The sequence below is a fragment of the Nannobrachium achirus genome, assembly GCF_963921795.1.
Source record: "Nannobrachium achirus genome assembly, contig: SCAFFOLD_287, whole genome shotgun sequence".
NCBI lineage: Eukaryota > Metazoa > Chordata > Actinopteri > Myctophiformes > Myctophidae > Nannobrachium > Nannobrachium achirus.
Window position 1 is genome coordinate 1 of NW_027664645.1, and position 15,875 is coordinate 15,875.

The window sequence follows — 15,875 nt, forward strand, 5'->3', positions numbered from 1 at the left end:
TATGTCAGTGGTGCTCAAACATTTTCATGTGAAGGACCCCCAAAATGATGTGTATTTGGCCACGAAACCCCAGCTCAAAATATTTAGTTACAGGGACCCCCAGAAAAAAATATTGAGTTATAAATGTTTGCTTAAACAATACATATATTGAAAGATTTGCACACATTTTCACGACTTAAAAAAAAAATAGCAGATCTACAAGCTTGCAACGTGGCACTTGGTGCCGCGCTGTGAGCTTGTATATGCTATTTTTCAATAGCTAAAGTATCAAATAATTAAGGCCCCTCCTTGGGCCCTAGTAACTGAGTAGGCTGCTGCTCTACAGTGTGAATTCACCCTAAGCCTCCATAAGAGTGGTCTCTGTGCACAAAGGAAACAGTATGTGTGTCAAACCACACTCACACACACACACATCCTCCATCACAATGCAGCTTCACTGTGTGTGTGTGTGTGTGTGTGTGTGTGTGTGTGTGTGTGTGTGTGTGTGTGTGTGTGTGTGTGTGTGTGTGTGTGTGTGTGTGTGTGTGTGTGTGTGTGTGTGCGCCCCGGACGCACGCACCAGGCCTGCCTTGGTAAACGGCTCACTCCACTCAGGGCAGGCCTGATCACTCAGAAGCAAAAAAAGAAAAAAGAAAAAAAAAGCATGTTGCTTTTGCTGAAACACTTCCTCTTGTGGCTGCATGCAGAGAGCCTACAGTAGCTGGACAGACAACACGCCATTAAGCACTGTGTGCTCAAACATATGGTGAGCGGCCTGGACCGGAGCGCTTCAGAGCGGCTGGCGGTCCTCTCTCAGAGTTCTGCTCTGATCTTTTTATAAACTCGTTCCCTGCTACATGGTGTGCATTTGTGTGCATGTATGCATGCATCAGTGTGAGTGTGCATGTGTGCATCAGTGTGTCAGTGCATACAGTACAGTATGTGTGCATGCATGTGCACTATTACCTATAGGCAGATTATGCGTTGGTCCAATTTGCTTGAGTTGATATTGCATGGAGTTCTCAGCACCTCTACAGTTCTACAGATAAACTGATGAATAAACATTCACTTTTTATGATATTGCAAGAAAGAAACCATCTTAATACTTTTGATGTGAAAGTTTATTCTCTTCCTCCTCTCTTCCTCTTCCTTCAGTTTCTCAATAGGACATAAATTAACATTGTTTTGCAATCAATAACCTGCTTCATGATTAATACAATACTGTGTTATATTTTGTATATCAATAATAATGTAATCCTTACATTGTGACTCAGATCTCTCTAGGTACATGTCTGTAATATCAGCACGCCTGCATTTGCGGTTGGAAAGTTAGCAACGTGCCCCAAACACGTTGACATGACGTATTGGAAGGCTTTGTGCTGTACTTGAGCCGTGTGTGGTTTTAACACCTTTGTGTTCTTAGAAGAGACAGAGTGAAGGGTTCAGCTCAGCCTCCAGGAGCTGGAAACAACAACAACTAACTGTGTTTACAACATTCATTCAAACTCATTCAAATCATAGTGACAAGGTACGTTTAGGTCTTTGTCAGATTGTTACATTTCAACCCCTGACATACCCTATACTAGTAAGGCCTCTCCTGTCCTTCTTGGGGGATGAGGGGGGGAGGGCGTCGTCCAATTCACTCCCTATGGAAGTCACATGGTTTCATGCCTCTAGCAAGCCTCTTATGGTGGAGAAGCACAGGATAGGTGCTCCAACAGTGTGTAGGAAGCCTAAGACGCCCTAAGGAGAGCGGTCAGAAGGAGAGCGGTCATGGACAGGTGCTGTCCAGGACAGGGAGTCAGGGACAGCCTAGCAGGGAGAAATGGTTGCCCTGTCTGCCCATGAGAGGACATGTCTGTTGGGGCGCTGAGAGAGGATGCCAGAGAGGGAAGCAGGGGCGTCACAAGGGGAGGAAAAGTGGGACTGAGTTACTAGGGCCCAAGGTGGAGGGGCCTTCATTATTTTATACTTTAGCTATTGAAAAATAGGATATATACAAGCTCACAGCACAGCACCGAGTCATGAAAATGTGTGCAAATCTTTGAATATATGAATTTTATAAGCGAACATTAGTAACTGAAATTCTGGGGTGTTCCTGGAACTAAATATTTGAAGTCTGGGGTATGTGGCCAAATACATATCATTTTGGGGGTCCTTGAAAAGGTTTGAGGACCACTGACATAGAAACATAGGTTATTCAAAAATAGCAGATCTACAAGCTTGCAGTGCACACTGTGAGCTTTTATATCTGCTATTTTTCAATAGTTATAGCACAAAATAATTCCAAATTCTAAATGGGTTGCTATGGAGAACTACACTCAGGATCCAGGCATTTCAAGAAGCATTTCATTTTTAATTAGCCGTTCAGATATCTTATTTTAAATCAGTATTGTTCATGTGAACCTTTTTGTTTAGGTTTATCCATTATAATGATAAAATTGCTATGATTTATCACTCCTTTTCCACCGCGGATCACTTCTTCATTTACTCAAAGCGGACAGCAGCAGGAGTCACGTCCCCCTCCGCGTCCATTCCAGACAGCGGGGGACCCGGCGAGATTTGCCGGGGGCATAGAATGTCTGCGTAGGTCTGTCACAATTATTACATAATCGCCTAATCGCAATTATTTGACATAATCGTCATAATCGTTTACATGTTGAAAAATTTTCATATTTTAAAAGTGGAAATAGCAGATCTACAAGCTCACAACGCAAGCTTGCAGATCGGCTATTTCCACTATCAATGTTCTTTTTTAAGTATAAAGTCGTCAAATATGTCTGTAATTTCTTTGTATATTTAGTTTATGCGTCATAGCTGCCATGTGCAACTTCAAATCCTACAAGCCAAACAGAAATGTAATTGTCAACAACAAAAACACAATTAAATTGTTAATCGCAATTATTTGAATGACAATTACTCGTCATGTAAAATGTCATAATCATGCTCAGACATCGCTGTGATGTCAGGGGAACCACTCTTAACATAATGGGTTTGCCTCTCTGACATCACGCTCTGACTTCATTGTGATGTCACACTAACAGAATCCCTTTCATGCCCATGTATGGAGTTCCCTGATGTCATCAATATTAAGCCCATATCTAACAGGACTTCATATGGGAATGCCCATATATGGAGGCCACATCGGCCACATACCACACTAACATAATTCATATATAACCAAGACTGATGGCCAAGACAGCCCATATCTGTGTTGCTGGATCTACAGACAGGGATCTCCATGTATGGGCATGAAAGGGTATGATGTCAGATGTCATAGACATAATAGGACTTTCACATAACGAATAACTGAGTAAGCATGTTTGGGCTCTCACAGCACATCTCCAAAATAGCCTACAGTACATGGATCTCCATATATGGGTACCAGGGGTCTCCATATATGGGTAACTGGTCTGATATACATCACTGGCCAGATAACCAAGACATGGCGCGACCTCACCCTTCATTCCAATGTGAATATACAAGCTCATATGGCAGCTTGTAGATCTGCTGTTGTTGAACAAGGTTGTGAGGTGGTGTTTGTGTATTGCAGGACGGCTTTAGACTGGGCCAAACACTTCCAACAGACTGAAGCTGTGGACCTGCTGGAATCCTACCTGTAAGTCATGTTATATTTAGGGCTGTCACAATTATTACATAATCGTCTAATCGCAATTATTTTGCATAATCGTCATAATCGTTTCCATGTTGAGAAATGTTAATATAGTTGCAATCATCCATTTAGAACGGGTACACATTATTGTGTATCATTATTGAATACTTTAACTATTGAAAAATAGCAGATATACAAGCTCACAGTGCGGCACTGCGAGCTTGTAGATCTACTATTCTTGAAAAATCGTGAAAATTAGAATTTTTGACCCGATTCTATAAGTGTTTAACTTAAAAAAAACCCTATGTTTCTATGTCAGCAATCTGTCAAGCCATCGTCAAAGAAAAGGTCCTTTTCAACTGGAGCTCAGTTAGTCTGTTCTTGAGAGACTACTATGTCAGTGGTTCCCAAACCTTTTCATGTGAAGGACCCCCAAAATGATATGTATTTGGCCACAGACCCGCATCTCAAAATATTTAGTTCCAGGGACCACCCAGAAGCAAAATTTGAGTTACAAACGTTCGCTTTGAAAATACATATAATCAAAGGTTTGCACACATTTTCACAACATTTTCAAAAATAGCAGATCTACAAGATCGCAGCGCGGCATTCGGTGCCGCGCTGTGAGCTTGTATATCTGCTATTTCTGTCATTTCTTTGTATGTTTAAGTTATGTCAAGATTGCCATGTGCAACTTCAACACCCGTTTCGGATGGTATCACGCCATAGGATAGCCGTTTATCACGTTTTATCAACCCATAAGACTGGGGACAGTATGACCATGCTTTGCCGACTGACTATCAGTAGGCTTTCATCAGTCAGACTTTGTGATGATAAAGGGCTCGTTCTACATAGTCTGGCCATACCACAGTTTTAAAAATGCATTCGGTTGTTTATCATGCCATGTTTTCTCTGATCAGACCCTTGACGTCACCATAATGTTAAATATAGCTCTGAAGCATGGCCACCGATTGGATTAAAATGCTTCTTATAAAACAATACGTAAAATGTGGTTAATTCAGCTTGAGCGGTCCATATTCTGACAGCCGTGAGCCTTCAGTGAACACTTTATTTTCGAAATCTGGGCGTTAGTTTTGATTTGATTATTATTATTATTTATTGTCAATGGAACATGCAATATTCTACCATATTGTCGACATTATAGTGTGTTATGATAACGTTTCTAGTGAGAAATGTGTATTTTAACGCCACAATAATCCCGTTAAGTCGTATATATCTCTCTTTTCTTTCTTTTTTTTTTCTTCTTTTTTTTCACTTCAATGTGGCTATATGTGCAAGGATTCCAGCTGCGATACGGCCCCTTTAGCTCAAGTGGTAGGTCGTATGCCTAGTAATCTGACGACCCGGGTTCTAATCCCACCTAACTTACACTTCAACTTTTATTTTCTTTTTATAATGTCAGTCCAAACCATTAATTATGAAGCAACAAATCACATTTACTATCAAAACCTCCACCGGCTGTCCGTCTGTCACACGTCACACGTCACACTTTTGCCCTGCTCATATCTCCACAACCGTTGCCCCCATCCATGCCAAATTTTGCACACACACTCCTTACCTGCCAAACTACAACCTCCAAGGACCCCCGGAGCTCCAGGGACCCCCAGGTCCCTGGGGGACCCCCAGGTGTAAAAAATGACCAAATGTGCAAAAATGACCAAATGACCACCCCAACGGGGCTGCTCACGGGGAATTCCTGGGGACCACCCACTCCTGGTGCTCCAGAACGGATGCAAAAGTGGTGGCGCCACCAGTGGAGGACCCCCTCCACTGCAGCTCACATAAAATGCCGTAACTCGGGCTAGGAGCGTCCGGGAGAGCCGGGCCGGTACCTATTCGTCCGCCAAGGCAACGCGGAGACCCCACCCCTCATTTCTCACATGGTCCTCTTCTAGCGCCACCTTCAGGACAATATTTAAAACACATTTTTGGACACTGCTCCTACAGTTTTTGCCCTGAAATCACGCAAATCGCTACACAGTATGTCTACACTCATCCCATCAACATGAATCTGTCCCATATAGCGCCACCTTCAGGACGATTTTTAAAAACACATTTTTGGACACTGCTTCTACAGATTTTGCTCTAAAATCACGAAAATCACTACACAGTATGTCTACACTCATGTCATCAACATCATAGATGTTGATGACACTCTTAAAGTGTCTCCGACACTTTAAGACCTTTAAAATTGCGCCAAAGACACTCTACCTGGGAGTTTGGACCTTAAAATCAATAAAAAAATAAGAAAAAAACATTCTGTTTTAAGCAGGCCACACTTTTCATATTTGAAGGATGCCCGATCCAATGGTATTGGTTTCGTGTCTCTCCGACAATTTTAACCCCTTCCGTTTGCGAAAAAGACACGAAATGCGCGCGCCACGAACATAATTTAATTTGTTTTTTGATAAAAAACACTTATTCCAACTTACTTTTTGACGCCAAGTCCGTTGGTGCTGGTCCCGTTGTTTGAAAATCTTTCGGTCCGTTTCTAACACTTCTAGAAGGGCTAGCTAGGGTTCTAGGGGGCGTAGAGACAAAAGGGAAACAGATTCTGCTCACCGAGACGAACGCATTGATGTGTGTTTCATTTCTGAGCGACCCCTAGGGGGCTAACCCTAATCCCAACTAGGGGTACGTTTTACTCCGTACACGAACGTCGTAGAGAGATGATACACACATCAGTGTGTTCGTCTCGCAGAGACGAACAAGCCTATATAACTCTCCTGGCACACAAACACTCCTGTGAGGAGATTGAAATCTTTGGCTTGCTGGCCAAAAGGGTCTAAGGGGTATACACTCTATGAGCCTTGTGAAATTGGAAATCCAAGGGAAAAGAAGATCGTAGAGGAACATGTGAGACATCAAAATATTCGTCTCGGAAAGCACTACAACATATCTCAGAACCGAGTTCTGACATCTTATCGTCTCTGAGTTATTAAGGCTAAAAGGCTAACCCTAGGCTAACTAGGGTTAGTGTTGGGTCGCTTACCGATGCATCTCATGGGCTCATCTTTTAGTATGTTTTAGAGCGCATTGAGACGCACGCATTGATATGTGTTTCGTTTCTGTGCGACATTTCCTGTGCGACGCTAGGGTTAGCATTCTTTTAATTACTATAAAATCACAATAGGATATTCGCCTTACTGAGTGTCGACCTCAGGCTTAAAATTACATGTAGTTTTGAATTAAAAATATATCGGAACACCTACTGACCCGGAACTACCTAAAACACACCAGGAAGTGGCTATTTGAGGCACTTCCTGTTACTCTAGTGAAATAAAAACTGTATATTCAGATTCTGCGCACCTGATAAGCTTAAACAATTCTAAAAAAATTCAAAATTTGTTTTTCCAAAATCTTCCTGATCCATGTTGATGACATGAGTGTAGACATACTGTGTAGTGATTTTCGTGATTTTAGGGCAAAATCTGTAGGAGCAGTGTCCAAAAATGTGTTTTTAAAAATCGTCCTGAAGGTCGCGCTATATGGGACAGATTCATGTTGATGGGATGATGAGTGTAGACATACTGTGTAGCGATTTGCGTGATTTTAGGGCAAAAACTGTAGGAGCAGTGTCCAAAAATGTGTTTTAAATATCGGCCTGAAGGTGGCGCTAGAAGAGGACCATGTGAGAAATGAGGGGTGGGGTCTCCGCGTTGCCTTGGCGGACGAATAGGTACCGGCCCCGGCTCTCCCGGACGCTCCTAGCCCGAGTTACGGCATTTTATGTGAGCTGCAGTGGAGGGGGTCCTCCACTGGTGGCGCCACCACTTTTGCATCCGTTCTGGAGCACCAGGAGTGGGTGGTCCCCAGGAATTCCCCGTGAGCAGCCCCGTTGGGGTGGTCATTTGGTCATTTTTGCACATTTGGTCATTTTTTACACCTGGGGGTCCCCCAGGGACCTGGGGGTCCCTGGAGCTCCGGGGGTCCTTGGAGGTTGTAGTTTGGCAGGTAAGGAGTGTGTGTGCAAAATTTGGCATGGATGGGGGCAACGGTTGTGGAGATATGAGCAGGGCAAAAGTGTGACGTGTGACGTGTGACAGACGGACAGCCGGTGGAGGTTTTGATAGTAAATGCGACCTATGGTCGCAACTAAAGTACGATTTGTTGCTTCATAATTAATGGTTTGGACTGACATTATAAAAATAAAATAAAAGTTGAAGTGTAAGTTAGGTGGGATTCGAACCCGGGTCGTCAGATTACTAGGCATACGACCTACCACTTGAGCTAAAGGGGCCGTATCACGGTTGGAATCCTTGCACATATAGCCACATTGAAGTGAAAAAAACGGAAAAAAAAAGAAAGAAAAGAGAGATATATACGACTTAACGGGATTATTGTGGCGTTAAAATACACATTTCTCACTAGAAACGTTATCATAACACACTATAATGTCGACAATATGGTAGAATATTGCATGTTCCATTGACAATAAATAATAATAATAATCAAATCAAAACTAACGCCCAGATTTCGAAAATAAAGTGTTCACTGAAGGCTCACGGCTGTCAGAATATGGACCGCTCAAGCTGAATTAACCACATTTTACGTATTGTTTTATAAGAAGCATTTTAATCCAATCGGTGGCCATGCTTCAGAGCTATATTTAACATTATGGTGACGTCAAGGGTCTGATCAGACAAAACATGGCATGATAAACAACCGAATGCATGTTTAAAACTGTGGTATGGCCAGACTATGTAGAACGAGCCCTTTATCATCACAAAGTCTGACTGATGAAAGCCTACTGATAGAGTCAGTCGGCAAAGCATGGTCATACTGTCCCCAGTCTTATGGGTTGATAAAACGTGATAAACGGCTATCCTATGGCGTGATACCATCCGAAACGAGTGACTTCAAAGCCTACAAGCCAAACAGAAATGTAATGGTCAATGACAAATACACAATTAAATAGTTAATAGTTAATTGTCACTTTAGAAATGTGCATATACCATAGAGTAGGCCAATGGCAGATACCCTCTATACACTTAAATCTTGTTTACTGTCGAGTGAGAAAACAATGTTTCGCATTATGTTAATCATCTGGGGACCCCGCAAAATAATTTGGGGACCCCCTGGGGGTCCCGACCCACAGGCTGAGAACCACTGATGTAGTTAACAGTGTTAACTTAACATGTAGAAAATAGCGTCATAAAAATCCGGAAATCACATTTGGATTTGGAAGGGTGGTTTATGAGGCTATGCAGAATCGGCCTCAAGTCTTAAATGGGTTTAACCCAGGGGTCTTCAACGTTTTCAGGCCAAGGACCCCTTAGTTGAGAGAGAGATGAAGCATGGACCCCCAGATTCCATATAGTTTCATCGTTTGACAGCACAATCATCAGTGTATTTTGGATTCATTTCAATTTGTGTTTTCAGATATTTAACCACTTGAGCCGTCATTATATAATAAACTTGACCTTTAACTCTGTACTTAGTCTGCTCTTTTTCCCCTCTACACCAAACCTCTTTGACGAAAATAGCCGATCTTCAAGCTCTACATTAGCTGGGGCGAATCCGATACTTCCGTGACCACGGGAGCAAAGGTCCGTTTCTCAATGGATTTGTCATCTAGGAGGGTTATTAAACACATTTGGCCGGGGTGTATTTTTTAAAATGGCGGGGAAAATGTTTGACAGCTAGGGTAATTTTCAGTCTCATTCACTTACTATACTCCCAAACTAGGGGTTTTTAATTATTCTGAATCCATTGCAAGCATTTGTTTTGCATGTAAAACATTCCTTGGGCTAAAAACAGACCCCAAAAGACTAAACCATAGTTTTGTTGGCCGTTTTTTAGCCCAAGGAATGTTTTTCATGCGAAACAAATTCAAAATAATTAAACACCCCTCACATCCCACTTAAAGCAGATTTTTTGGGAGTCTTTTTTTCCTTTATTCACGATATTCCTGGCCCCGCCCCCGGCTTCCTGTTCATATCCTGAAAGAGGCGGAGGCTGAAAAAACTGGCCTGAAAAACCACAGATATAAAAAGCTAGATACCTCCCCCGCCGCTGCAGTTCATTGGCGCGCCTGGTCAAGGAGTCCTGGCAGAAATGGCGGAGTGTGGAAGACAGACTGTCACTCAAAAAAACTGCTGGCCAATCACAGCGCGTTTTTTTCCGGGACTTTTCCCATTCAATTCAAAGGAGCTTTATTGGCACGTTTACAGGGCCAAAGCAAGTTTCAATACCAGACATGGAGTTGGATCCAGGATTTGGTCACATTCCCGTCTACATTCATTAGACAGATTAATGAATCATGTTACTTACCTGTGGAAAGTGATTCCCAGCGTTCTATTTTCCAATGTGCATCTGTTTGTACAACCCGGAGCTGTACATGAAACGACCATGTTTCTCTCTGGGAACTTATTTAACAAATCTCTGAGTGTTTGGTGACAGCTCCAGTTTTGTTTTCATCCAGTTTTGATGTTGCGCGGCTCAGCGTTGCGTATGAGAAAACCCGCCCCATCTGCCTCTCATTGGCCGACCGAATTTCCGCTTCTGTGACGCACAGGGAAGAATTTCATAATTCTTTTTATTTTTTTTGCCAGGAGTCTTGGACCAGCACCCCCCAGCCGGAGGAGGCGTCTACCTTTCTATGTCTGTGTGAAAAACATCATTTGGTTTCCTGTTGTCCTTGCATTAAAGTGTCAGTAGTTGGCGTTCTGGGCTCTGAGCTCTGAATGTACCTGGGTTGCCATGTCTGCTTATAATAAGCAATGTGTGTCTTTTAAAAAATAGTATAGTTGCTTATTCGGCTTACTTTTTAATATTTCTTAAACCAGTGGTTCCCAAATCTTTTCATATCAAGGACCCCAGATTAAAGGACAACTTTATTTTTTTTACAACAAGGGTTCATATTTTAGAATGTAATTAAAGAATATAAAAGATGCGTGTCAAAATTATTTCATTTACTTCTTTCTATTGTTTTAGAGATTCTTATTTCAGTGTTTGGGGGCATGGGTACAAGTGGCTAAATAAGCCCATTCCCAAGATACAACGCAACCTTTTAAGGTTGGATGTGACTTATGGGGGCTAGAAGTGTTACTGTAAATAGCATTAAAGAAACTGCTGGCTTATTGTGTCTAAAAAGACATATTAAGCCACTTGTACACATGCCCCCTTGCGTACGCATGCCACACATTTTAGCACGGTAAACACAATAAAATAACAGAACAAAGCAAATTAAAACATTTTAACATTCACTTTTTCTTTTCTCTAATGACAATCTAAAATATGAACCTTTGTTGTAAAAAAACAAAGTCGTCCTTCAACATATTTGTCTACAGTCGCAGAACCCCATCTGAAAATATGTGGTCAATATTTTTTAAATAGCAAACATACAAGCTCACAATGTGTCACATTGTGAGCTTGCCGATCTGCTATTTTCAAATGTAAATGTAAAGTATTATAGCCTATAGTTGCTTCTGTTGGGCTTATTTCTTTGGCTAAATCTGGCAACAGACAATTCCCTGTCACTTCCTTTTTGGAAGTGAAAAGATGTTTTTGAAGCTGTAAAAGAAAATGGCAGCCTCCATAGAGAGGGCCAGGAATAACGTGAATAGTATGGTGTATAGTAAGTGGATGAGACTGAAAATTACCCTAGCTGTCAAACATTTTCCCTGCCATTTTAAAAAATACACCCCGGCCGAATTTGTTTGATAACCCTCCTAGATGACAAATCCATTGAGAAACCGACCTTTGCTCTCGTGGTCAGACTGGTCACGGAAGTGCCATAAACGACCCAGCTACATTGTGATGATTGTGCTGTCAAACGATGAAACTATACAGTATGGACTCTCTGAAAAGGTTGTGGGGGCCCCTGCTTCATCTCTCTCTCAACTAAGGGGTCCTCCTTGGCCTGGACACGTTGAAGACCCCCTGATCTAAACTCTCTCCCTCCCCTCCGTTCCCAGCTCCATGGCGCAGAGCGGCCCCGTGGACGAGAGCACTCTGGTGCGGCGCGGAGGCGCGGAGCTGAGCCCCGAGGAGCAGGAGCTGCTGCAGGCCTACCACCACAGCTTCGACGACGACAAGGTGGACCTGGACCTGGTGCTGCACCTGCTGCACAACATCTGCACAACCTCCGAGGACGGTGAGCCAGGGCAGGGGTTTTCAAAGTGGGTGACGGGGCACCCTGGGGTGCCGCGACGGCAGTCCAGGGGTGCCGCGAGATCATTTGACACTTGAAAAAATAATTAGTATCATTTTAACCCATTTAGGCCTAGAATTATTGAATGCTTTAACCAGTGAAAAATAGATATACAAGCTCGCAGCGCGGCACGAGTGCTTGTAGATCTTGCTATTTTTGGAAAAAAGTCGTGAAAATGTGTGCAAATCTTTGAATATATGTATTTTCAAAGCAAACGTTTGTAACTCAAACTTGAAGTACAAAGTTATTTTCAGTCAGTTCTAACCAAAAAATTGATATTATCTCAACGTTTTCCTCGCAACATGATCACTAAAATATCGTCACTGTCGGGCAGAAACCTTGTACCTCCAAGTTTCTAGATCGGTTTGTAGATCGGCTTTTTTCACTAGTTTAGAACATCTTTTAGATGATAAATACAAAACGAACGGTTTTTGACATGCAAGGTTTCCACCCGACAATAACGATATGCTATAAATATAAGGTGCCTGTAGTGAAAATGATAATGTAAGGGTGCCTCCGATTAATAGAATATTTAGAATATTTATGGGGTGCCCTGAGACAAAAAAGTTTGGGAACCCCTGAGCTAGGGCATTCATCAAATATTTGAATATTATTTTCACAATATTCGCCTCTTGCTTACTTGATATTTGACAGTTTGGCCAGTCCTGTCGAATATTCGACTATTCGAAAACTTTGAGGTCGAATAATTTGAATACTAAAAATCACTATCCGTGAATCTGAATACCCTACTGCATTTAGTTTGATTACATAATAATCGTTTCCATGTTGATACATTTTCATGTATTTTCAAACATTTTCAAAAATAGTGGACATAACAGATCCACAAGCTTGTTGATCGGCTATTTAATTAACTATTAATGTTCCTTTTTAAAGGAGTAGTTCACCCCCAAAATGACTTTCGTTCCATTGATTACTAATGCCATGGAGACTTGAGCTAATATTTATGTGTATTTGTTGCATTCCTAAGACAAAAAATGGATTATAGTTAATTTACCCCCATTGATTCCGGATGGGGACCCAAATGCATTTGGATCCCCATCTATCAATGGGGGTCAATTTATTGTCATCAAATTATTGTCTTAAGACTGTGACAAATACAAAAAAATATATTATTGAACTCAAGTCTCCATGGCCTGAGTAATGGAAAACAAGTCATTTTGGGGGTGAATTACTCGTTTAAGTATAAAGTTGTCTAATATGTCTGTCATTTCTTTGTATTTTTAGGTCATTTATGTGTCATATCTGCCATGTGCAACTTCAAAGCCTACAAAGCCAACAGAATGTAATTGTCAACGACAAAAACACAATTAAATCGTTGATCGCAATCATTAGACAGTTAATCATCACGTAAAATGTCATAATCGTGACAGCCCTATTGGAAACAATATGTATCTCTTTCTTGGGTAATATTTGACAATTGCTTGGCCAATGTTTGACTTTTTTTTATAGTATAGATTGTTGATTATAGTATAGTTTGTTGATTAGTTTTGATATAGTAATGGTCTTATTATTTTATTTTAACTATATTAAACAAGTCTTAAAAGTTCTTAAGATTTCTTACAAATATCCTAACTACAATATATTTAATGGCTTATAACTGTGATTATAATACACAAATAATGTATTACAACCATGATAATTATAACACACTATAATGGATCAGTGGTTCTGAAACTTTTTCATGTCAAGGACGCCCAAATCGACACTTATTAGCCCGCGGTCCCCCATTTGAATAGATAATGCCAGGGACCCCACAAGAGAACATTTTTTACAGCTCTAGCAGTGATTCTCAACCATTGTTTTCAAGGACCCCCGGTTTGCCATGCCTTCTACTGTAGGCCAGTGGTTCTCAACCTTTTCAGGCCGTGACTCCAAAATAATCATATTTCAACCGGGGACCCCCCACCCTGACGAGCACTAAGAGTTGAGGGATTACCTTTTGTATAACACGTTGTGAGGCGTTGTGAGCATGTAGATCTGCTATTTTCACAATTTCTGCCTCTAATATTTGACAATTTGGCCATTGTTTAATGTCATTTTAGAGGTATTAAAAAGTCCTTAAATAATTGTCACTTTAGAAATGTGCAGATACCCTCTATACACTTACACTTTATGTTGGTTTGTTCACTGTTGAGTGAGAAAACAATGTTGCACATTAAGTTAATCATCTGGGGACCCCCCAAAATAATTTGGGGCCCCCCTGGGGGTCCCGACCCACAGGTTGAGAACCACTGTTTTAGGCTACGGACCCCAATTTAATGGCATGTCTATCTCTGAGACCCCACTTTTTATTGTAAAATCAATGTTAATTTAACTCAGAGAGTTTACAAATGGAATAACGGGTATATTTGTTTAATTTGTACACTCTCCGAGTTACAGACCCATAAGGGTTCATTTGGTTCCGAACTATCATTTAGCTGGGGACCCCCTAGAACTCCCTCAAGGACCCCTGGGGGTCCCCGGACCCCACTTTGAGAACCAGGGTAATAGATTATAACTGTTATTATAATACACTATAAAGTAGGGATGGGACGATACGCGATATTATTTAATTTATCGTGATATCGTCCTACGTCATGCACTGGGATCAATTCACCTTTTATTTGCCGAGCAGCATATCCGGTACCACTTAAACCCTCTGTAAGTGGTAAAACGTACTTATAATATATGTGATACAGTCTTTTTTTCACTCTCTCATCAAATGTCTTTGCCAAAAAACAGACGATCTGCTATTTTTTGGCAAATGTTCGGCCCCAGGATAATGGATTTTATCTGTGAATCGCGATATGACATTTCCATATGGTCCCATCCCTACTATAAAGTAGATTATAACATAGATTATATGAATTGAGAGCCATGACCCTGGAACAGTGCAGTAAAAACAAAGCTTGTTCTCCTTTCTCTTGAAGGTGCTGTTCTGATCTTTTTGCCTGGATATGAGGAGATCGTTGGCCTCAAAGACCGCATCACCTGTGACGACAAGAGGTTCTCTGAATACACTCACAGGTAAACATTCATTCATTCATTCAACCTTTATTTAATTTCTCGGGGATACAATTGAGGGCCAGCCCTCATTTTCAATGATGCTGAGATTACAAACAACAACAATAATAACAAGAACAGGGTTAGGGTTAGGGTTAGGGTTCTCAATAACAAGAACAGCAAAATAAGACAGGGTATGATTTGTAAAAACAAGCAAAGAATATAATAAGTACAATGATAACGCAATAAGAACAGTAATAAACAATAGCACATCTTAATGAAAGCAATGATAAGAGACCATTGATTCAAGTTTTGAAATGCATTGTGCTAAAAGGTGCTAGGTCGGTGTAGGCCAGGGTTCCCCAAATAGTTTTCCCCAAGGGCCGAATCATGTCTACGGTACCAAGCCGAGGGCCACAACATTGCAGGGGACGACGGTGGTGTTCCCGCTACTCCAGCGACAGTTCAGATATCGCCGTTGTTGGGTGAAAATCTTTTATGTCCAAAACCGTCCGTTTTGCATTTATCATTTTAAAAATGATTTAAACTAGTAGTAGTGAGATCTACAAGCACAGATCGTTTGGTTACGCTGTAACCTTTGTTCTCTGAGTGAAGAGACCATCTCTACACTCGAACATATCAAATGTTCATTTATATGTTTGGGGTTAACCCCCACCTCGACGTGGATTATTTCTTTAAGACACTCCAGGGTCACCTGACCCTGGCACGCACGGGCTATAAAAGGCCCAGGTGTGCGTGATCACATTGATTTAATATGATCGACAACGCCGCTTCTGAGCGACCTCCTAGTGTAGAGATGGTCTCTTCACTCAGAGAACAAAGGTTACAGCGTAACCAAACGTTCTCTATCGTATCGAGACCATCTCTACACTCGAACATATCAAATGTTCATTTATATGTTTGGGGTACTCTTTAAGACACCTCGTGAAGAAGCGCAGCAGTCCCAGAACCCCAAAGCCAACACCAGTGGGCTCTGACCCAGCACATACTGAATTTAGAATATTTACAATCCTGTGCAATTTAAGGTTAGGTAACATAGCCCCTGGGGCGGTTGGACCATCAGGTCAACCGCCGCTAGATGCT

At 41.6% G+C, this 15,875-nt stretch overlaps 1 protein-coding gene across 1 annotated transcript in view; it reads left to right on the plus strand.

Annotated features, from left to right (window-relative positions):
* Positions 1-3,532: 3,532 nt before the first annotated feature.
* The window catches only part of LOC308280703 (3'-5' RNA helicase YTHDC2-like), a gene marked incomplete at its 5' end in the record, with an annotated part of 60,944 nt that continues 48,601 nt past the window's right edge, over positions 3,533-15,875 (plus strand). Inside the window, 3 exons of the mRNA XM_080755022.1 lie at positions 3,533-3,598; positions 11,533-11,711; positions 14,699-14,795. Of these exons, the coding sequence (XP_080611148.1) occupies positions 3,533-3,598; positions 11,533-11,711; positions 14,699-14,795 (342 nt within the window). The remainder of the gene's footprint in view (positions 3,599-11,532; positions 11,712-14,698; positions 14,796-15,875) is intronic.